Source organism: Oryza glaberrima, chromosome 1 (genome assembly GCF_000147395.1).
Source record: "Oryza glaberrima chromosome 1, OglaRS2, whole genome shotgun sequence".
NCBI lineage: Eukaryota > Viridiplantae > Streptophyta > Magnoliopsida > Poales > Poaceae > Oryza > Oryza glaberrima.
This window is the reverse complement of record NC_068326.1, coordinates 37,815,466-37,837,637: the sequence shown is the minus strand read 5'-3', so window position 1 is coordinate 37,837,637 and position 22,172 is coordinate 37,815,466. Positions and strand designations below refer to the sequence as shown.

General features: G+C 41.2%; 2 protein-coding genes across 4 annotated transcripts; both read left to right on the top strand.

The window, feature by feature from the left end:
* The first annotated feature begins 1,541 nt into the window (after positions 1-1,541).
* Positions 1,542-11,266, top strand: LOC127760007 (disease resistance protein RGA2-like). The gene is made up of 7 exons (XM_052284215.1): positions 1,542-1,795; positions 2,124-3,262; positions 3,623-4,786; positions 6,337-9,213; positions 9,596-9,714; positions 10,321-10,439; positions 10,842-11,266. Exons 3-5 carry the CDS (start codon positions 3,665-3,667, stop codon positions 9,608-9,610), a joined length of 4,014 nt encoding a protein of 1,337 aa, XP_052140175.1. The 5' UTR covers positions 1,542-1,795; positions 2,124-3,262; positions 3,623-3,664; the 3' UTR covers positions 9,611-9,714; positions 10,321-10,439; positions 10,842-11,266.
* A 123-nt stretch (positions 11,267-11,389) lies between these two features.
* On the top strand, positions 11,390-21,265 carry LOC127760005 (putative disease resistance protein RGA4). Of its 3 annotated transcripts, none has more exons than XM_052284214.1 (7): positions 11,390-11,839; positions 13,077-13,410; positions 13,716-14,879; positions 15,958-19,773; positions 20,149-20,292; positions 20,398-20,618; positions 20,731-21,265. In XM_052284214.1, exons 2-4 carry the CDS (start codon positions 13,105-13,107, stop codon positions 19,768-19,770), a joined length of 5,283 nt encoding a protein of 1,760 aa, XP_052140174.1. In that variant the 5' UTR covers positions 11,390-11,839; positions 13,077-13,104; the 3' UTR covers positions 19,771-19,773; positions 20,149-20,292; positions 20,398-20,618; positions 20,731-21,265. The 3 variants fall into 3 exon arrangements, with proteins under 3 accessions (XP_052140174.1, XP_052140172.1, XP_052140173.1); XM_052284212.1 differs by having other exon boundaries at positions 20,398-20,645; positions 20,731-21,264; XM_052284213.1 differs by having other exon boundaries at positions 20,398-20,645; positions 20,726-21,264.
* The last annotated feature ends 907 nt before the right edge of the window (positions 21,266-22,172 follow it).

The following is a 22,172-nucleotide window of genomic DNA, read 5'->3' as shown; positions in this document are numbered from 1 at the left end:
AGCTCGAGCGAGATTATTTTGGGCCGCTTGGGCTACAATCTTTTGGGCCTCAGAGCAGCATATATTTGCGGAGAAAGTATACTTCGACTCCCTCAACCATCGCCCAAATATGATTTATGTCCTCCAACTACAAAACCGGGTATGTCAACTCCAACTAACAAAATCGGTGCAAACTATGTATCTCGGTGATTTTGGAGGTGGTTTTGGCTGATGTGGTGCCTACGTGGCGGTCTTGGCCAGGTCTTTGTTCTACGTGGTGCTTATGTGGTATTATAATAAAAAAATATGTGGAGCCCATATATCATTCACACAAATATATATTGTGGGACCAACATGTCATCCTCCCTCTCATTTGCTTCTTTCTCCTCAGCTCCTCCCTCCTTCCTCTCTCCCGTTTCTTTTTCTCTTTCTCTCTCTCCCCTTTCTCTTCCCTTCGGCCGATCCTTCGGCCGATGGGGGTGACGGGTGGGGGCTGGAGTGGGGATTCGAAGACGAAACACAGGGGGTGGAAGCACAGGCGGACGCGGTGGCATAGGGCAAGCATAGGATGGGGGTAGTTCTACCAGCTGCTGCGATGTGATGTTTGATTCATGAGGAAGACGGTGATGCCGGAGCCGTAGGTGGTGGTGGTTGGGTGGCGCCGCCGATGCACGTGCTGTGGAGGAGCGGTGGCAGCGCCGACACGCACGGGAGTGGGGCGGTATCGGCAACCACCTTTGCCCTGTGCGTCTGCCTGGTGCGTGGTCTGGGTGGAGGAGAAGGCGTCGGTTGCGGAGGGAGGTAGGAAGCGGCGTGGGGAGGAGATGATGGGGACGAGGAGGCGGCGGCGGCGGGCGGCGTCCGAGGCTGTTGTCGGGGAAGGTGGCGCCGCTGAGCTTGTGGACGCGCCGGCGTGGGGCAGAGAGAGGTAAGAGGGAAGAGGAAGAAGGAAAGGAGAGTGAGGATGACATGTGGATCCCACATACATTTTTTTTTGAATGTTAGATGGGTACCACATATTTTTTTGTTTTATTATAATAATGCCACGTAAGTGCCACGTAGGACAAAGACCTAATCAAGACCACCACGTAGGCACCACATCAGCCACCACCTCCAAAACCACAAAGGGACATACTTTACACCGGTTTAAATAGTTGAATGGTCCTATCTTTTCTCTTATGCTTATACTTATCAGCTAAATTTAATATTTTCAATCTTAAGTTTGAAGGTGATTTTGATGTTTTTTCATCGAAGTTTATTTTTCAGCCTTTGCTTTTAGGTCGCTAAAAACACGTATATAAAAGTTTTATTCACAAGTTACTTCTCATTTGTAAATATGCCGAACAATGAGGCCTGAAGAAATCGATATATCCAGTTTTAGAGGACATGAATCATATACTCCAACGATAGCTGACGGAGTCGAAGTATACTTTTTCCTTCCTTTTAGGCCTCACGAGCAGCGGACATATATTTGGGCGGGCCGTAGCCAGTAAGGGGCCGTAAGCTAGAGATTGCAAACCGTATGTGAGCCCACGGTCCAGTTAGCAATTGGCACGCTAGCCCGAGAGGCCGAACCGAAACCCTGATGAACGCCTCACCTAGTCACTGCAACTGTTCAGATGGCGGCGGCGGCGGCGGAGACGCTCTCCTCGTCTCCCCTGAGTACGGCCACGAGGGCGGGGCGGGGCGGAACGATGTCGGCATGTCGCCAGTGAAGCGGAAGGAGGAGGCGATCGGGCGGGCGGCCGCTCGTTTTCCCGCCGCAGGATCCATCGGCGCAGGCGGAATTGCAATAGCGGCGCGGCGCCTGGTGTTGGTAATGTCTCTATCTGGTTCAGCACTTGGAAATGGAACAATTGCCCTCTTGCTTGCAATTATAAGTCAAATAATTGGAGTTAATCCTATATTGTAATTACGACATTGATTTATCTCCTAATTAATTTCGACTTTTGCTCTTTGATTGTTACTGCTGTGTTTTTACTCAAAGTTCCTAACTTCACCCCACTCGCCTTCCATGCCGTTAAATGATATGTTCTTTAAAAATGTATAGAAAAATTGTTTTAAAAATCATATTAATTCATTTTTTTAAAAATACTGATACTTCATTAATCATGTGCTAATAAGTTGTTCCATTTTACGTGCAGGAGACTCACTTTGCTGAACACAGCAAACCACATTGACAATTTTTTTTCATTTTTTTTAATATCTAGTCTCTACACTCGACAGGGACACCGCCAGCCCGTCTAAAGTCATACTCCCTCCGTACTCATAAAGAAAGTCGCTTAGGACAATATTTAAGTCAAACCTTAGGAATATAAATCATGAATAACTCTTAAGTTGTTGAGTTTGAAAATGTAAAAATTATATAAATAGATTTGCCTTGAAAAATACTTCTATAAAAGTATACATATATGACTTTTCAATAAATATTTTTATAGAAACAAGAAGCCAAGTTGTGTTTGGGAGACCGTGTCGCTGTCCAAAACGACTTCCTTTACAAGTACGGAGGGAGTATTTTTTATTAGGATTCAGATTTTATCTCGGTTTCCGTTAGTACTCTTTTCAAACTACTAAACGGTACGTTAAATATCAAATATATCTATTTCTCAACTTTATAATAATTAAAACTTAATTAATTATATGCTAATGGCTTTCTTGTTTACTTGCGCCAAGCTAATTTTCATCTCCATCCGTTTTAAATTAACATATAAGCACAAGAGGTCTATATTCAAAGTTTCAAACAGAGTCGTGCGGCAATATTTTGCGCTCACGTATTGCAAGACTATTTCTTTGTTGAGATAAAATCATGAAAACAAACCACGCAAGCTGGTGTGAGGGTTTTCTTGTTTATAACATTGACCTGTGGTTTCAAAGTTGATTTGTGTGTATCTATATATAGCTGCTCTCCCTCTATGTATTTTGTTGCTCTTTCACAAACAATATCCCTGTGGAGAGAGCTTTTACTGCATTACCACTCATGATTGGGATTGGAGGGATGCTTGCAAGTTCCGTGGTCAATCGGGTCGCAAGCAAACTCAGTGACCTTGCAGTGGAGGACGCCACCCTGCTGTGGAGGTTCAAAGATGATGTGGACGACATGAAGGAGAAGATGATAGATCTGGAGGCTGTGATGCAAGACGCAGATAATAAGGTGCGTCAGGGAGGAAAAGATGGAACAGCTACCCGTCGGTGGCTTGCCAAACTCAAGTCCGTAGCCTACGATATTTAGGATGTACTGGATGAGCTCGATGCTGCTCATCTCATCAAGAATCATCAATCCAAGGTACTTACTTATACATATTATTAACTCTCACATAAAACCTTTGTTTAAGTTGTACGGATCAATCACTATCTGCACTTGTCTGATTTTTCCTGATTGTCTTCGCATGATTATTTTCCAAAAAATTAAAGGATAATGGATAAGCCATTTTTTTATCACTAGCGAGACTACTGTTTGCAATTTTTCTTTTCTGAAAATATGCACCCAAAAGTACTAACAGTCCCATTTTGCCGCTGAATATTTGAGTTTTCTTTTTCTCGACATAACCTATTTTAGACTAACCTGCATGCATGAAAAAATTTTCAAAACATTAAATGATAGTATACCGAGCAAATGAATTTGACTTTGATTCTTTTTCTACAGCTGAAGTTATTCTTTTCCCAGAATAATCAATTCCTCTGGAAGATGACTGTAGCCCACAACATGAAGAACTTGAGAGAAAAAATAGACAAGATAGAAAAGGAGAGCCAGAAGCTCAATCTCGTACGTCATGAGCCATGGGTAAGCAGATACAACGAAACTTTTGCAGCCATCAATAGTGAAGGCATGGACATTGGAATGATAGGGAGGGATGCTGAGAAGGAAAAAATAATCAGCTTGCTATTGGACACAGAAGCTAAGGAACATATCTCTATCATTCCAATCGTTGGGCTTGGTGGACTAGGAAAGACAACCTTAGCTCAAGCAGTTTTTGCAGACAAAAGGATTGACATCTTTGATGTGCGAGTGTGGGTTTATGTGTCTAAAGACTTTGATTTGCTAAAGATTGGGCAATCTATCGTCAAAAGAGTAAACCATAATATCAACCTTGACAAGTCTGATTTACAATTTGTACAAGATAAGCTGAAAGAAGAACTTGCCAACAGAAGATACTTGATTATTCTGGATGATCTCTGGGAAGAATATGGAGAAACTTTGGAAAATTTAAAGAAGATGTTACAACATGGCAGCAAAGGTAGCAAGATTATAGTGACTACGCGTAACATAAGCGTAGTGCAAGTATTGTGCACTGGTTATATTGCAAATGAACGGAAAATCTGTCCTGTCCATGAGTCTGACTATATCAATTTGGGTGTTTTGTCACTTAATGACTGCTGGAGGGTTATGAAGCGAAGAATATTTGGGCCTGATGATGACCAAAGTGGCTTAGAGGAAATTGGAAGGGAAATTGCCGAGAGGTGTGGGGGACTACCACTGGTGGCAAATGCTCTTGGGCAAGTAATGTCTGAGCACAGGAACATTGAGGCATGGAAAGATATAAGAGAAAAGAAAATTATTTTGGATTTCAAAGCAGAACATCAGCAAGACACTTTAGAGCGTCTAATGTTGAGCTATTACTTCATGAAGCTAGAATTCAAGAGGTGCTTTACATATTTGGCAGCCTTCTCGAAGGGCTTTGTCATGGACAGTGATCGCTTGATCCAGCAATGGAGTGCCCTTGGATACATTCAATCAAGGCATAATGGTCAAAGGTGTATTAACTATCTTTTGGGGATGTCCTTTCTTCAGATTTCCAAGTCCTCGTTGGTAGGTTCTGATGATTTAATTTGAAATCAATAACTATATGCTTCAATATCTTATAGTTTTAAAATGATTTATTTTGTTACGGTTGTGCTTCTGTTGGATATGTTATAATACCTTATTTTGTTTGATTTGTTGCCTATTGTCTTTAAAATTTAGTAATCTACATATATTTTATATTTTTATTTGCAGAAATTAATACCACAAGAATCTAATTCAAAAGTACGTATCTCAAATGATGTGGCATTGCATATAGTATTTCACATGGGAATTTATATTATACCAATACTCCCTGTGTTTCATAAGAGAGGCAGCTTTGTGAGTGTAAATAAGAGAAGTAATCAACTTTTAGGGGTAAATAAACAATTTCTCCTACATTAATATAGGTGAAATTCTCTCCTACACAAGAGAAGTAATAAACTTTTAGGAGCAAATACTCCCTGGGTTTCATATGTTTCCATGTGAAATTTGTATGATGAAATGCTAAGCATTAGGAGCAAGGTCAATTTGCTTTAAGTTTTGGCTAGGTGGTGGCTTGGTTTTATGACTTATAGTGTGTACCTGAGAAGAATTATATAAATGCTATAAATAAAAAAGATAGTGTGATTTTACTAGAGATAACACTACCGTCCAATCTACAGTTAGATAAATTTTTACAGTATCATGTGACGGTTGGATAAAAAAAGCAATGGTTCAGGTTTCTCAGGGGCACTGTAACGACTGCTGTAGCAATCATCCAGGTCCTGCAGAGAATGCTGTAGCATACATCTACGTCATCGACTCGCTCGATCGAATGTTGATAAAATGTTCTAAGTTTCTAACCTCTTAAGTTGCAGCCTCTATAGGAAACCACACAGTTCTGTATTACCGTTTTATACCTTAGAACGACCAAGAAATGCTAGAAATAATTGAAATGGTGTGACTTCACTAAAGATAAGTTTACACCCAAACCTACACCTTTTGATCAACCATATACAGGCTAGAAATGTTTGAGACAATATGGCTCTCTGAGGGAAGAGATGATTAGCAATACACAACGCTTAGTTGAGATCAACTTTATAAGATACTCCCTCTGTTCATTTTTATGGGCTCATTTTCATCTCAAAAGGTCAAATTTTGGAGATTTTGACCAGCAACTAGTTAAACTACAAGTATATTTAGTATGTAAAGGTTATACTGATAGATTTGTACTTAATGTGTTTTCACACAATATTGGTTTTATAACTATTAGGAATATATTTTATGAGTAATTAATAGTAAAAGTTTACTTTTAAAGAATTTTTGAAATCAAAATATGCCTTACAAAAATGAACCGAGCGAGTATAGATACAAAATAATTAATGTTGTTGAAAAATGTATTGATAAAATATTTTTGTGTGGGATTTACATTTTGTTTTCGAAAGGAAACGTGGCAGTAATGCTGATTTGATTAAGAAGATTAGAAAACATACATAGCATTGTGGTCCAGTTTAGGTATGACCAATACAAAATAACATGGCAAAACACTATTTAGATTTTATTTTGCAACACTATTTTGATAGTGGATATCCCTGCAGGTTAGTCCAGTGCACACCAAAGCTCCAAGAAAGCTCACCATGCATGATTTGGTGCATGATCTCGCAACAATAATTGCTGCTGATGAATTCCTTGTCATGGATGCTACCGATCCAAGTACATGGAATAAAGCTAATAGTAAGCGCTATTGCCGACATGCACAGTTGATGAACTACAAGAAGCAATACAAAGTTTTCAAAGATCTACCAAGCAAGGCTAGAACCATCCATTCTAGGAAGTGCACTGGAATGCAGCTTCCCCCAAAGTCATTCTCTCAATCAAAGTACATACGAATCTTGGACTTGAGTGGATCATCCTTCGAACGGGGATCTACTCCAAGTAGTATAGTGCTGCCATCTTCCGTTCGTAAATTGATGCTACTATCTTATCTTGATGTCTCGGGCTTGCCAATTATTGCACTTCCGAAATATCTCCATACTCTTCAGAATATGCAAACTTTAATTCTGTCCAATTGCTCTCTTGAAGCCTTGCCTGCTAATATTGGTAACCTCCACAAGCTTTGTTATCTAGACTTATCAGGGAACAGTGACCTCACTGAACTTCCGGCATCATCTGAAAACCTTCTCAACCTTTCTCTCCTTAACCTGTCTGGGTGTACTAAACTTAAAGAGTTGCCTGAATCAATGCATAACTTTAAATGCTTACAACAACTAGACATGTCAGGTTGTTGTGCTCTTCAAAAGCTCCCTGATAAATTTGGTAGCCTTCCCAAACTCTCATTCGTAAACTTGTCAGGTTGTTCAATGCTAACTAAACTACCAGACAGCCTTAACCTTGAGTCTCTGGAGCATCTAAACCTTTCAGATTGCTATAAGCTAGAAAAATTACCAGAAGATTTTGGGTGTCTTGATAGACTTGAAGTTTTGGACATGTCGGACTGCTACAGGGTTCAAGTGTTACCAAAAACCTTTTCCCAACTTAAGCATTTGATAAACCTTAATCTTTCAGACTGCCATGGTTTGATACAACTCCCTCAATGCTTTGGTGATCTCTCTAAGCTCCAGTCTTTGAACCTCACAAGTTGTTCTAAGCTACAGTCATTGCCCTGGTCATTATGCAAAATGTTTAATTTGAAGCATCTCAATTTGTCATATTGCATAAGGCTTGAAAATCTTCCATCTTCGTTTGGTGACCTTCATCTTCAAGTCATGGATCTTACTGGTTGTTACAATCTGAGTGACTTGCCAGACAGTATCAGTAATATGACTAGTCTCACCCTGCTTAACCTTGCTGCAGGAGCAGAACATGTGTATGATAAGGCTCAAACCATTAAAAAGTGTTTAAATTTGCCTGGCATTGTAGAACATGATGTGCACGAAATTGAAAGTGGTGATTTTAGTAGTATAGTGGAGCTTGGGAGACTGCGTTGTCGTGAGCTGGAAGTTAGACATCTTGAAAATGTTGAGCGGCTAGAAGATGCTAGGAAAGCTAACTTGCGTGATATGTCAGAGCTTCGGTTGCTAATACTCTCCTGGGAACTTGATGGCACAAGAAATGTGGGTGGGGATAAATTGATGCTAGAGAATCTCATACCTCCTCGGACTCTTGAAATCTTTACATTGCAAGGGTACATGTGCAAGGATTTCCCTAAATGGATGTCTGGCATCTCCTCCTATCTCCCTTGTCTCCTCTGCCTTGGTCTTTCTAACTTAGAAACATGCGATTCTCTTCCTGCATTTGGGCAGTTGCCAAACCTAAGACTTTTCAGCATGGTGGACATGCCCAACATTAGGAAAATTGGCAAGGAATTCTATGGACAGGAAGGAAACTGTAAGAAATTAAGAGTTATTTGGTTGGAAAGAATGGCTAACTTGGAAGAATGGTGGACAACAGGGTCTGGTGAAGAAGATGAAGAGTTATTGATCCCTAATTTGCATTATTTGAATGTAGTTAACTGCCCCAAGTTGAGTTTCCAGCCATATCCCCCAAGTAGTATGGACTGGACCTTGGACGGTAGTGACAAGGTGTTGCCAGAACGAGGATTCGGGAGCCTTGCGTCTTCCACTTTTCCTTTTTGTATCACCATAAAAAACTGCAACTTTTCCCCTAACAGGTGGAGCATACTTCAACACCTTGCCACCCTTGAGGTCTTTCGAGTTGATGGCTGCAGCGGCTTGCAGACTTTGCCAGACATCATTCAGTGCTTTGTCTCACTCAGAGAGCTATGTTTGATGTCGTTGGAGGAATTGGAAATATTGCCAGAATGGCTGGGGCTGCTCGTTTCCCTGGAAGACATTACCATCGTTAACTGCACTAAGCTAACATCTCTGCCTAAAAGCATACAAGACCTTACCGCTTTAAGAGTACTGGGGTTGAAGGGGTGTGAAGGGCTGGAGATACTGCCAGAAGGGCTGGGGCATCTCATCTCTATGGAAAAACTTGTCATCATAGATTGCCCCAAGCTGACATCTCTGCCTAAAAGCTTACAGAACCTTACCGCTTTAAGAGAACTGCGGTTTGTGCGATGTGAAGGGCTGAAGACATCACCAGAATTGTTTGGACACTTCACTTCCCTAAAATGCATTTCAATCCGGGGTTGTCCCAATTTGACATATTTGCCTGAAAGCACAAAGAATCTTTCTGCCCTTGAAGAGCTACGGTTGGGAGGGCTCAAGAACCTACCGGAATGGATAGTGCAGTTCATTTGTCTGAAAGAAATTAACATCTTTGATTCCCCTGACTTGTCATCTTTGCCGGAGGGCATACAGAACCTTACCAGCTTGAAGAAACTAAACATTCGGAATTGTCCAAGACTGATTGAGAGATGCCAAGGGGAGGATGCCAACAAGATATCTCATATCGCAACCGTTATTTTAGATGATGAAAGATTCATGCCTGGGCAAGCAATCGAAGGATCGGTATGAAACCTCCTAAATCCAGTAATAATTAATCGTTTCATTTCATATATCTAGTAATGTCCGACTTCATTTGCATTTTCTTCTGCATTGCATTCGATGATCTAGGATTTCAAGAATGCAAATAATATTTCTCTTCTCTATGGTATTTATTGACATGTTCTATCTCTTGATTCCACAATTAGTTAGGATTTTTACATGCCACGTTAGTGTGTTGTGTGCCTGTGATGCCCTCCTTTAGTTATGCTTAATGAAAGAATTTTTTTTTAAGTCTTAACGGAGATTAATGGATCCCTCATTAACTGTACATGTTTTTGAATTCAGTTTTTTTAAAATTTGTTGATTTCAGCACAAGATGTTATTAATATGTTCGATATTTTTGCAGAGTGAATCACAGTAAGGGGCATTCTGCAGCACTGACGTAGAGAGTAAGAGAAGCAAGATGAAGAAAATTTTTACATCTGCCTTATCCAGCGATTTTGTCAATATGATTTCATCTTAAAGGTAACTATGTCGCAACCCTGCGTTGTGATTCTTTGGTTCTTCTCTTATTTACGAACAGAATGCTTATTGCCCCCCTTCTGTTTTAGTTCATGTTCTGTCCTGTCATTTTTCACTTGCTACATATATGTGCTAGCACATTTGGCATCTCTCCGGTGATGGCTAGTCGAGTAGCTTGCTATCAGCGACTGAAGCTTCAGTTGCGTTATACTCCCTCCGTTTCAAAATGGTTGACACCGTTGACTTTTTAGCACATGTTTGACCGTTCGTCTTATTAAAAATAATTTGTAAAATATGTAAAACTATATGTGTACATGAAAGTATATTTAACAATGAATCAAATGATATGAAAAGAATAAGTAATTACTTAAATTTTTTTTGAATAAGACGAATGGTCAAACACGTACTAAAAAGTTAACGGTGTCAAACATTTTGAAACAGAGGGAGTACTACCTTATATGATGTATGTCCAGTTCACCAAAAGTAACATAGAACATAACAGTTTCGCTTAATGATTCAACTTTGCTTCTTCTTCTTCTTTTGAAACGATCAACTTTGCTATCTACTATACTAGTATGTTCAGATAAGATGAAATAAAAATCGTAACAGTTTATTTCAGGGGACGCACCACGGCGCCAGATAGGCTTTGTGGCAGCGAATTCGAACAGGGCTTGCTATGGGCCAGTCCGAGAATGAACATATGCTCTGGATTGGGGCGATTGTCCACTGTGAGTTTGTGCAGTTGTATACTCGTAGTCCAAATTAGCAAATTAGCAAATTATAATGTTTATATGAACAAATCCATGTATACATAACTTAAGTCAATCAGAATGACTCAAATACCACAGGCTGCATAACCGGAAACTAGAAATACGAGTAGATGTACGAATAAATAGTGAACAGAGTTGGTCCAGAACTCCAAATCACTATCATAAACACCATAGTTGTGTCGATAAGCAAGCTTTGGTCTTTACATAAAAGCTCAAGAAGACCACTAGTTGTGCTAACACATTGCTTGTTAGTAGCTAGCTTTGCAGCCACAATACTCGGCTACGATAATACACCATCAAAGATGGTTATGAATTTCCAAGCTTATTTTTCTTGCCTTCTTCCTCTACTTTCTTGTGCAGGTACAATACAAGCGTCGTCTTCTCCTGCAATCCAAGCCTTGGTAGCTCCGATCACCAAGCCTTAGCGTCAGGGGCGCACAAGTACTGTAATCCACGGCAGCCAGCTCAATCCCTCCTGCAACCGGCCGTCTCCTCCTCCCGCCCCACTTCCGTGTTGTTAAAAAAAAAATCAAATATATCAAATGCACTATCACGTCTCAACATGTTTGGATCAGTTTTGAGCTTCAGTTCGAATGCTTCAACAAGTTTCAGCACATTTGAACACAAATGTATTTTTCATCCGATCTTTGGAGAATGCATCAAGGCTGCTACAAGCCAGCTTACTCTGTAGTCTGTTCTTGTACTGCTCTCATTCTTTCTGTCCTGTTCGAACCTGAGTTTTAATTATTAAAGACATGAAAAATAGATTTATTTGATTTTTTATAGCAATTTTTATATAGAAAAATTTCACACGAAATACACCGTTTAATAACAGTTTGAAAAACATGCTAACGGAAACCGAGGAAAAATCTTAATCTTAATGAGAAATACCTGAGTGTCTCATTGTACAGCACTGAATAGCAGAAAGAGTACATTTGGCCAACAAATACAGCATACGCTGGGTGGGATGCTCCTCCTTGGGCAATACGATTATTTTGGGCCTCATAGCTGCATATGTTTGGCTGGGCGTGAGCCCAAGGCCCAACTTGGCCCACCTAAGCCGACACCATGACGAACGGCTACCCTCCAATTTTCTCCGCCTCGAGGACAGCGGCGGCGCAGACTTTCCCTTCCCCCATCCCGTGGGTTCGGCCATGACGGCGAAGCGAGGCCACCGGCGGCGAGGCGGTGAAGGGGTTGGCGGAGGCGATCGAGTGGAGGCGGCCGCTCGTCGTCCCGCCGCCGGATCGACGGATCGATTCGAGCACCATGCGCCCCCTGTGTCCAGCGGCGCGGGTCGGGTCGGCTCGGCGCAGGCGGAAGTGCAGCGGCGGCACCTCTGCTGCCTCCTGGTGTTGGTAAGCTATCGCCTAGCTATCTATCTATCCGGCTCACCATTTGGGGCGAATGCCCTCTTGCTTGAAGTTTGAAGCAACTCAAACATTGGAACTAATCCATCTCGCCACCGTGATTCTGCCTTGTTGCTGACTGTCCCTCCGTCCCACTCCCACATCCCCACTGTAACAAGAAGTACTGTTCATTTGGAGATTGGAGTTTAGTAATAGCGTGTGATGCTCTAGCATGCTCACAAACGGGCCTGTTGGATCCCCCCTTCTCAAATTCAAATGGATGCATGTTACTCTTGTACACCTGCGTGCTATTTTCAATAAACACAATAATTATATATATTCAGACAGACGCGTGCAGTGCAGTAATATTTTATCGTTCCCGAAAAAAAGTTATATTTTATCGTTGCACACAATGCGAGACTTTTTTTTTTGACATAAAAGAGAATTACGTGAGCTGTGCCATGTGTTTTTTGGTTGTTAAGACTGACCACTTGATCTGTACCTTGCTTCGATTTCACAAAGCCATATTCCTGTTGATAGAGTTTACTGCGAATCTGCCATACCATCCATGAGCGGGGTTGGAGAGATTATTGCGAGGTCCGTGGTGAATTGGGTCGCCAGCAAGCTCAGCGACCGAGCAGTGGAGGAGGCTACCCTGCTGTGGAGGTTCAAAGATGACGTGGTCACATGGACGACATGAAGGAGAAGATGAGAGATCTCGAGGCTATGATGCAAGACGCTGATGACAAGGCGTGCCGGGGAGGAAAAGATGAAGCGGCGAAGAGGCGGTGGCTCACCAAACTAATCCATCTCGCCACCGTTACTCTGCCTTGTTGCTGACTGTCCCTCCGTCCCACATCCCCACTCCAAACGTACTGTTCATCTGGAGATTGGAGTTCAGTAATAGCGTGTGATGCTCTAGCATGCTGTTGGATCCCCCTTCTCAAATTCAAATGGATGCATGTTACTCTTGTACACATGCGTGCTCTTGAAATAAACAAAAGAGTTTTATATATAATATGTTCATAAAGACGCGTGCAGTAATATTTTGGAATCGTTACATGCTTGCACACAATGCGAGACTTTTTTTTGGAGATAAAAGAGAACTACGTGAACTGTGCCATGTGTTTTTGGTTGTTAAAGACTGACCACTTGACCAGTGGTATACTACTAGTATATGTGCGGCTGCTTCCCCTTCCGATCTACATCTTGCTTCTATTTCACAAAGCCATATTCCTGTTGATAGAGTTCACTGTGAATCTGCCATACCATCCATGAGCGGGATTGGAGGGATGATTGCGAGTTCCGTGGCGAATCGGGTCGCCAGCAGGCTCAGCGAGCTTGTGGTGGAGGAGGCCACTCTGCTGTGGAGATTCAAGGACGACGTGGACGACATGGAGGAGAAGATGAGAGATCTGGAGGCTGTGATACAAGATGTTGATGGCAAAGCACGCCAGGGAGGAAAAGATGGAGAGGCGGAACGGCGGTGGCTCAACAAACTCAAGTCCGTCGCCTACGACGTTGAGGACGTGCTGGATGAGCTCGATGCTGCTCAGCTCATCAAGAACCATCAACCCAAGGTACTCACTTCCACTTCCACATATTGGTGTTTCGAATAAAAGTTCTATGATTCATCTTTATGGATCAATTTACTTGCTGTACATTCCTGACTTTCATTGTGGAATATTTTAGCATTGTGCCAAACTAATTAATTTCTAAAATTAAAAAGCAAAGTTGTCTTTTCCACTATAAACACTTCTCTAGAAGTTTGCTATTAGACTGTCAATTCCCGTTCCATACCAGACTATCAGATGCTATCGTGGGTATACAAAAATTTGAGAAAATTAACATAGCGGATGATGTTGACTTCATTTTTATTTTTCAGCTCAAGTTATTCCTTTCCCGGAACAATCCGCTTCTCCGGAAGATGACCATAGCCCGCAACATGAAGAACTCGAGAGAGAAAATAGTCGCAATAAAAAAGGATAGCATTAAGCTTCATCATGTGCATCGTGAACTAGTGGCAGAAGGGAGTAGAGACAATGAAACTTTTGCAGATGATGGTGACGTGGACATTGGAATGCTAGGGAGGGATGCCGAAACAAAAAAAATAATCAACCTTCTGTTGAACACTGAAGCTAAGGAGGATATCTCAATCATCCCAATTGTTGGGCTTGGTGGACTAGGGAAGACTACCTTAGCCCAAGCAGTTTTTGCAGACAAAAGGGTCAATGTCTTTGATTTGCGAATCTGGGTCTATGTTTCCAAGGAGTTTGACCTGCTCAAAATTGGGAAGGCTATCATCAGAGGAGCAAACAGAAGTATCAACCTGGACAACTGCAACTTGCAGTTTGTAAACAATAATCTGAAAAAAGAACTTGCCAACAGAAGATACTTGATTGTTCTAGATGATCTCTGGGAAGAATATGGAGAAAATTTGGAAAAGTTGAAGCAGATGTTACAACATGGCGGAAAGGGTAGCAAGATTATAGCAACTACACGTAGTGGAAGCGTAGTGCAAGTACTATACACTGGTTATCTTGCAAATGAACGAAAAGTATGTCCGGTGCCTGAGCCTGATCATATCAATTTGGGTGTTTTATCACCTTATGACTGCTGGAGCGTCATGAAGCGGAGAGTATTTGGGCCTGATGATGGCCAAAATGGCTTAGAGGAAATTGGAAGGCAAATTGCCGAGAAGTGTGGAGGACTACCACTGGTGGCAAATGCTCTCGGGCAAGTAATGTCTGAACATAGGACGGTTGAGGCATGGACAGATATAAGGGATAGAAAGATTGTTTTGGATTTCAAAGCAGATCATCAGCAAGACACTATAGAGCGCCTAATGTTGAGCTATTACTATATGAAGCGAGAATTCAAAATGTGCTTTACATATTTGGCAGCCTTTTCGAAGGGTTTCGTCATGGACACTGATCGCTTGATCCAGCAATGGATAGCCCTTGGATACATTGAAGCACGAGATAATGGTCAAAGGTGTGTCAACTATCTTTTGCGGATGTCCTTTCTTCAGATTTCCAAGTCTTCCATGGTAAGTATCATAGAACACCTTTCTACGGTTCATGTTTGGATATTGATGCATCATATGCTCACTAGGATATGCTTTGCTAGTAAGATAAATTTATACATATGCTTCCTCTAGAGTATTAACCTTAATAAGTAACATAAATAATTTATGCTAGAGTATCCTAATCCAGTCCAATAATCTTTCTTTTCTTGTAGCTTTTAATTTAAAATCCACAAGTTAATGTTTCAACATCTGCATTTTCAGTTCCAAATTAAATACTTATTTTTAAATTTAATACGTTTAAAATGATATATTCAATACAATGCTTCAGTTTGATAGGTTACACACCTTATTTAGTTTAGGGTAGTCCATTGTTTTTGTAGATTTACACTACAAAAGATATATTTCATTATATAGACGAAATATCTGTTCATCTCATCAAAATAAATGCAACATTGTTTTTTTAATTATTCCTTTTGCGCATTTTGTTTCTGCTACTTTTTGTGGTGTGCGTTTTTTTGCCACTCTGTCTGGTTTTTCATTATTTGTCTAGTATTCAAAGTTGAGGGTAAAAATAAGCAGTTCCGTAGTTTAGGGCATTCAAACCTACAATTAGATCAACCATCTAAATGCTTGGGTTCATGGCTTTATACAATTTATACCTTAAAACAACTTACCAATTCTAGAAATAATTTAAACAGTGTGACTTCATTAAAGATAAGGCTGCATCTAACCTACACCTTCGATCAACCATATGCAGCCTAGAAATAATTAAGATGGTGTGGTTCTAGGGGAAGAGAGAATTAGCAATACACAACAATTAGTTGAGATCGACTTTATAAGATATATAGATTAATCAATGCTGCTGAAATTAATTATACCTACTAATTTTGTGGGATTTACAATTTATTTTTGAAAGGAAATGTGGCATCTGCTGATTTAATTAAGAAGGTTAGAAAAGGTACATAATGTTGTAGTTCAGTTTTGGTAGTAGGCAATGAAAAAGGGAAAAAACAACTTAAGCAGCTTGTACATGGCAAAACACTATTTACATTGTATTTTGCAGCACCGTTTTAAATTTTGATAGTAGCTTTCCCTGCAGGCTAGTCCAATGCACACCAAAGCTCCACGCAAGCTCACCATGCATGATTTAGTGCATGATCTCGCAACAATAATTGCTCCTGATGAATTCCTTGTCATGGACGCTACCATGCCAAATACATGGAGCAAAGCTAATAATAAGCGTTATTGCCGACATGCACAGTTGGTCAACTACCAGAAGCAACCCAAGTTTTTCAAAGATCTACCAAGCAAGGTTAGAACCATTCATTTTAGGGAGTGCATTGAATCGCAACTTCCCCGAAAGGCATTCTCTGGGTCAAAGTATATACGGATCTTGGACCTGAGCGGATGTTCGTCTGAAGGGCAATCTATCCCTGTTAGTATGGCGTTGCCATCCTCCATTCGTCAACTGATGCTGCTAGCTTATCTTGATGTCTCAGGCTTGCCAATTGCAGCACTTCCTAAATATTTGCATATGTTTCAGAATATGCAAACTCTAATTCTGTCCAATTGCTCTCTTGAAACCTTGCCTGCTAATATTGGTAACCTACACAAGCTTTGTTATCTAGACTTATCAGGGAATAGTGACCTCAGTAAACTTCCGACATCATTTGGAAACCTTCTCAAACTTTCTCTCCTCAGCCTATCTGGGTGTACTAAACTTGAAGAATTGCCTGAATCAATCCACAACCTTAAATGCTTAGAACAACTAGACATGTCAGGTTGTTGTGCTCTTCAAAAGCTCCCTGATGAATTTGGCAGCCTTTCTAAGCTCTCATTTGTAAACTTGACAAGTTGTTCAAAGCTAACCAAACTACCAGGCAATTTTAACCTTGAGTCTCTTGAGCATCTAATCCTTTCAGATTGCCATGAGCTAGAAAACCTACCAGAAGATTTTGGGATTCTTTATAGACTAGAGGTTTTGGACCTGTCTGATTGCTACAAGATTCCAGTGTTACCAGAATCCTTCTGCCAACTTAAACATTTGAAAGACCTCAATCTTTCAGACTGCCATGGCCTCAAACAACTCCCTGAATGCTTCGGGGACCTTTCTGAGCTCCAGTTTTTGAACCTCACAAGCTGTTCTAAGCTACAGTCATTACCCCAATCATTATGCAACATATTTAAGTTGAAGCATCTCAATTTGTCATATTGTATAAGGATTGAACATCTTCCGTCTTTGTTTGGTGACCTTCAACTTCAAGTCTTGAACCTTACTTGTTGTTATAGTCTGCGAGACATGCCAGATAGTATCAGCGACATGGCTAGCCTCATGCTGCTTGATGTTATTTCAGGAACAAAAGGTGTGCTTGATAAGGCTTGGTCCATTAAAGAGTGTCTAAATTTACCTGGCCGTGAAGAACATGATGTACATGAGATAGAAAATGGAGAGTGTTGCAGTATAGTGGAGCTTGGGAAACTAAGTTGTCGTGCACTGGGAATTCAACATCTTGAAAATGTTGAGCGGCTGGACAATGCAAGGGAAGCTAAGTTGCGTGATATGACTGACCTTCGGGAACTAACTTTGTCATGGGGACTTGGTGGCACGAGAAATGTGGACAAGGATGAAGAGGTGCTTGAGAACCTATTACCTCCTCGAACTCTTGAAAGTTTTATGTTGGATGGGTACATGTGCAAGGATTTCCCTAACTGGGTGTCTGGCATCTCCTCCTACCTCCCTTGTCTCATTTACTTATGTCTTTCTAATTTAGCAACATGTGATTATCTTCCTGCATTTGGACGGTTGCCAAACCTGAGATTTTTTTGTATGAAGAATATGCCCACCATTAGAAAAATTGGCAGAGAATTCTACGATGGGGAAGGGAATTGCAAGAAATTAAGAATTATTTGGTTAGAACGAATGGATAACTTAGAAGAATGGTGGACAACGCGGTCGGGTGAAGAAGATAGAGAGTTCTTAATCCCTAATTTGCATTTTTTGAAGGCAGTTAACTGCCCAAAGTTGAGTTTCCTCCCGTATCCCCCTAGAAGTATGCACTGGTCATTGGACAATAGCGATAAGGTGTTGCCAGAACGAGGGTTTGGGAGCCTTGCATCTTCCACTCTTCCTTTTCGTGTGGTCATCAACAACTGCAAATATCCCCCTGACATGTGGGTAAGATTTCAACATCTTGCCACCATTGAGATTTTTCAAGTTGAAGGTTGCAGTGGGCTGAGGACCTTTCCAGACATCCTTCAAAGCTTCGTCTCCCTCAGAGAGCTATATTTGTGCTCGTGGGAGAACTTGGAAATATTGCCCGAATGGCTGGGGCAGCTCATTTGCCTAGAAGTCATTGAATTCATCAATTGCCCTGTGTTGACTGCTCTGCCTACAAGCTTACAAAACCTTACCTCTCTGAGGGAACTGTTGTTGCTGGGATGCAAAGGGCTGGAGACACTTCCTGAAGGGATGGGCCGGCTTATTTCCTTGGAGAAGTTTATCATCATGGATTGCCCCAAGCTGACTTTTCTGCCTGAAAGCATGAAGAACCTAACCGCACTGATAGAGCTGCTTTTGGATGGATGCAAAGGGCTAGAGACACTACCAGAAGGGCTGGGGCTACTCATTTCTCTGAAAAAGTTTGTCATCAGCAATTGTCCTAAGCTGACTTATCTACCTGAAAGCATGAAGAAACTAACCGCTCTGATAGAGCTGCGGTTGGATGGCTGTAAACGGCTGGAGACACTACCAAAATGGTTAGGGCTGCTCATTTCTCTGAAAAAAATTGTCATCAACAATTACCCTATGCTAACTTTTCTGCCTGAAAGTATGAAGAACCTAACTGCTATGAAAGTGTTGTATTTGTATGGATGCAAAGAGCTAGAGATACTGCCAGAAGGGCTGGGGATGCTCATTTCTCTGGAAAAGTTTGTCCTCATCGATTGCCCCAAGCTGACTTTTCTACCTGAAAGCATGAAGAACCTAACCGCTCTTATAGAACTGTGGTTGGATGGATGCAAAGGGCTAGAGATACTGCCAGAAGGGTTGGGGCTGCTTATTTCCCTTGAGAAGTTTATCATCAACAATTGCCCCAAGTTGACTTTTCTGCCTGAAAGCATGAAGAACCTAACCGCTCTTATAGAGCTGTGGTTGGATGGATGCAAAGGACTAGAGATATTGCCAGAAGGGCTGGGGCTGCTCATTTGCCTAGAGAAGTTTATCATCATGGATTGCCCAAAATTGACTTTTCTGCCTGAAAGCATGAAGAACCTAACCGCTCTGATAAGGCTGCGGTTGGATGGATGCAAAGGGCTGGAGATATTGCCAGAATGGTTAGGGATGCTCGTTTCCCTAGAGGAGTTTATCATCATCGATTGCCCTAAGTTGACTTTTCTGCCTAGTAGTATGAAGAACCTAACCGCTATAACAGAGTTGCGTTTGGATGGATGCAAAGGGCTAGAGATACTGCCAGAAGGGTTGGGGCTGCACATTCCACTGAAAAGGTTTGTCATTAACGATTGCCCCATGCTGACTTTCCTGCCAGAATTGCTTGGACATCTCACTGCCCTAAAATGCCTTGATATCCAAAGTTCTCCCAATTTGACATATTTGCCTGAAAGCATGAAGAATCTTACTGCTCTTGAAGAACTATGGTTGGAAGGGTTCAATAGCCTTCCGGAATGGATAGGGCAGTTCATTTATCTGAAAGAAATTAGCATCTTCGATTCCCCCAACTTGACATCTTTGCCAGAGAGCATATGGAACATTACCACCTTAGAATTATTATATATTTATTTTTGTCCAAGACTGGCTGAATGGTGCCAAAGGGAGGATACTAACAAGATATCTCGCATCCCGAAGATTATGTTAGATGGTAAAATATTTATACCGGGACAAGCAATCGATGGATGAGAGGTATATGAGTAATAACTATTCTTTTCATTCATCTATTAACGTTTGCATTTGCTTCATTTCCATTTGCTTCAACATTATATTTTGATCTAGAAATTCAATGATGCAAATAATATTTGTCTTGTCTGGTATTTGTTCTCACGTCATCCCTCAACGTTTTGCAATTAGTTGAGCTCTCCAATTTCCAACTGAGTGTGCTCTGAACCTGTCACACTGTATTGATTGCTGCTTTATGAACGAATATTTTATATTACTGATGTTAATCGATTCCTCAGTCCTCACCTAGCTGTACACGTTTCTTAACTTGTCTGTTTTTGTTTTCATCTTGTGATATTTTCAGCACAAGCAAGGTTTGGCTAATATGCTATACTTTTGCAGAGCGAATCAGGGCAGATCGAGTGAACCATAGATCAAGCGGTTTTTTGCCCAGGACAGAATGTGTAGAGAGCAAAAAAGGAGGGACGAAGCAAAATTCTAAATCAGTCAATTCCAACAACTTCTGAATATTATTTCACCTTCAAGGTACTAAGTCGCAACTCATCTGTCTATTACATTTTTCACTTGCTGGTTGGTACTACGCTACCGCATTGCGAATCGACAGTAAGCTAATCGAGTAGCATCTATCAGAGACTGGAAGCTCCGTCCGGGGCGTCCTCTGGCCATGCGCGCCGGGCAGCCCCTCAGATCGTTCCCGTTCCCGATCGCGGCGACCGGTGACGCTGGCCTCGAAGCTGTCGCTCAAGCGGCAGTTCGCCGTCAGCCTGCTTAGCACAGGCGCCACGTCCGGCGTGGCGTTCTTCGGGAGTGGGCCGTACAATCTGATGCCGCTGTCCGCCGACGCCGTGTCAGTGAGTGAAGATATTTTACTGGCTGGTGTGAGTGATTTTTTCTCTCCTCTATTGTTTTTTATGTTTATTGGACTATCGTTTCCTATCAATCGGGTCCAACTCGCTAGCGCAGGTGGCGAGAGCGACACGGCGTGCTTGGCGTTCGTCGACTGTGGTTGGGCAGCGACGATGAGCGCGGTGACCGTGCGGGCGTTCCAGATGGAGAACGTACAACGTAACTTGTTGCTGTTCGATGAGGCCGCGTCCAGACTACTAAGCTGGTTCAGTCAGTGGCACCCTTTGGTTCATCAGGATATCTTGGGTTGGTTTGGTTTGTGGTCTAAATAGGCCTTACTAAATTTTGTCAATGCTAAATTTTGACAAGTTTTGACATGACTAATTTTGGTAAGGTAAAATTGTATTTGTATTGAAGTCAAAATAGCCTAAGTTCACTATTGAAATGACCTATTTTCTTAGGCATGCTAAAATTTGACTTCAAACCAAAATAGACACTAAACACTATTGAAATTGTTAAATATTGGTGAGCCTAATTTAGGCAACAAACCAAACCAGTCCCTTGTGGCAACTTCAACCTCGAGACAAATTAAACTATCTCGCTCTTTGTGATCAGGATGGATGAACCGATCATATATATGCCTAACAATTCTTTTTATTCGCGACGTCAATATACTACAGTTAATTTGTCTACAGTTCTCATTCTCGCTTGTCGCCGTGACCAGTTGGCGCTAGCTTGACGATCTTACAATGTTGGGACTGATTTGGCTGAATGAATGAATTAATTAATGAGATGTATCACAGTGGGCTAAATAAACAGAAGTACGGATTAAGTCGTCGAGGCATCGCCATTACCTGATCAACGCTAGGAACTTAGGAGTTTCGATCAACAATCCGCTTTTTGATAATTGATACTCCCTCCGTTTCACAATGTAAATCATTCTAGCATTTTCCACAATATGCCCACATTTATATTGTTGTTAATGAATCTAGATAGATATATATGTCTAGATTCATTAATAATAATATGAATGTGGAAAATGTTAGAACGACTTACATTGTGAAACGGAAGAAGTATGTGCAAACTTAGGGCTGGTCGCCTCAGTTGACAAATGACAACCGGCACGTTTGCAACATGCAAGGCGGGTTGATCTTATTTGATCGGTATTGCTATAATTATGTTGACATTTTGTGAGTAATCACAGTCGATTTCTTGTTCGATTGATCATTTGATCTCCCTTGACATTCATGCTACGATTGCAATACCATGCGCATTGAACGTCTTTACGTGTTTCGTGTTGCATCATGAAGCCAAACAATTCAAATTTCTCATCTCGTCAGCATGTGTTTTCATGAAAAAATTACATATGTAATTTCAGGACTTACATATGTAATTTTAGGACTTACATTGTAAATATACTAAAACTACATATGTAATTTAGAGACTTACATATGTAATTTTAGAATTTACATTATAAATATACTAAAATTACATATGTAATTTAGGGACTTGCAATATAAATACATGCTGACTATTTTTTTGGTGAAAAATATGGTGCC

Bases quoted from the DNA above. Each gene is read 5' to 3' on its own strand.
- LOC127760005 (XM_052284214.1), top strand. From the start codon at position 13,105: ATGAGCGGGATTGGAGGGATGATTGCGAGTTCCGTGGCGAATCGGGTC. The intron at 13,411-13,715 runs GTACTCACTTCC...TTTATTTTTCAG, and splicing joins TCAAGAACCATCAACCCAAG to CTCAAGTTATTCCTTTCCCG. The intron at 14,880-15,957 runs GTAAGTATCATA...CTTTCCCTGCAG, and splicing joins AGATTTCCAAGTCTTCCATG to GCTAGTCCAATGCACACCAA.
- LOC127760007 (XM_052284215.1), top strand. From the start codon at position 3,665: ATGACTGTAGCCCACAACATGAAGAACTTGAGAGAAAAAATAGACAAG. The intron at 4,787-6,336 runs GTAGGTTCTGAT...ATATCCCTGCAG, and splicing joins AGATTTCCAAGTCCTCGTTG to GTTAGTCCAGTGCACACCAA.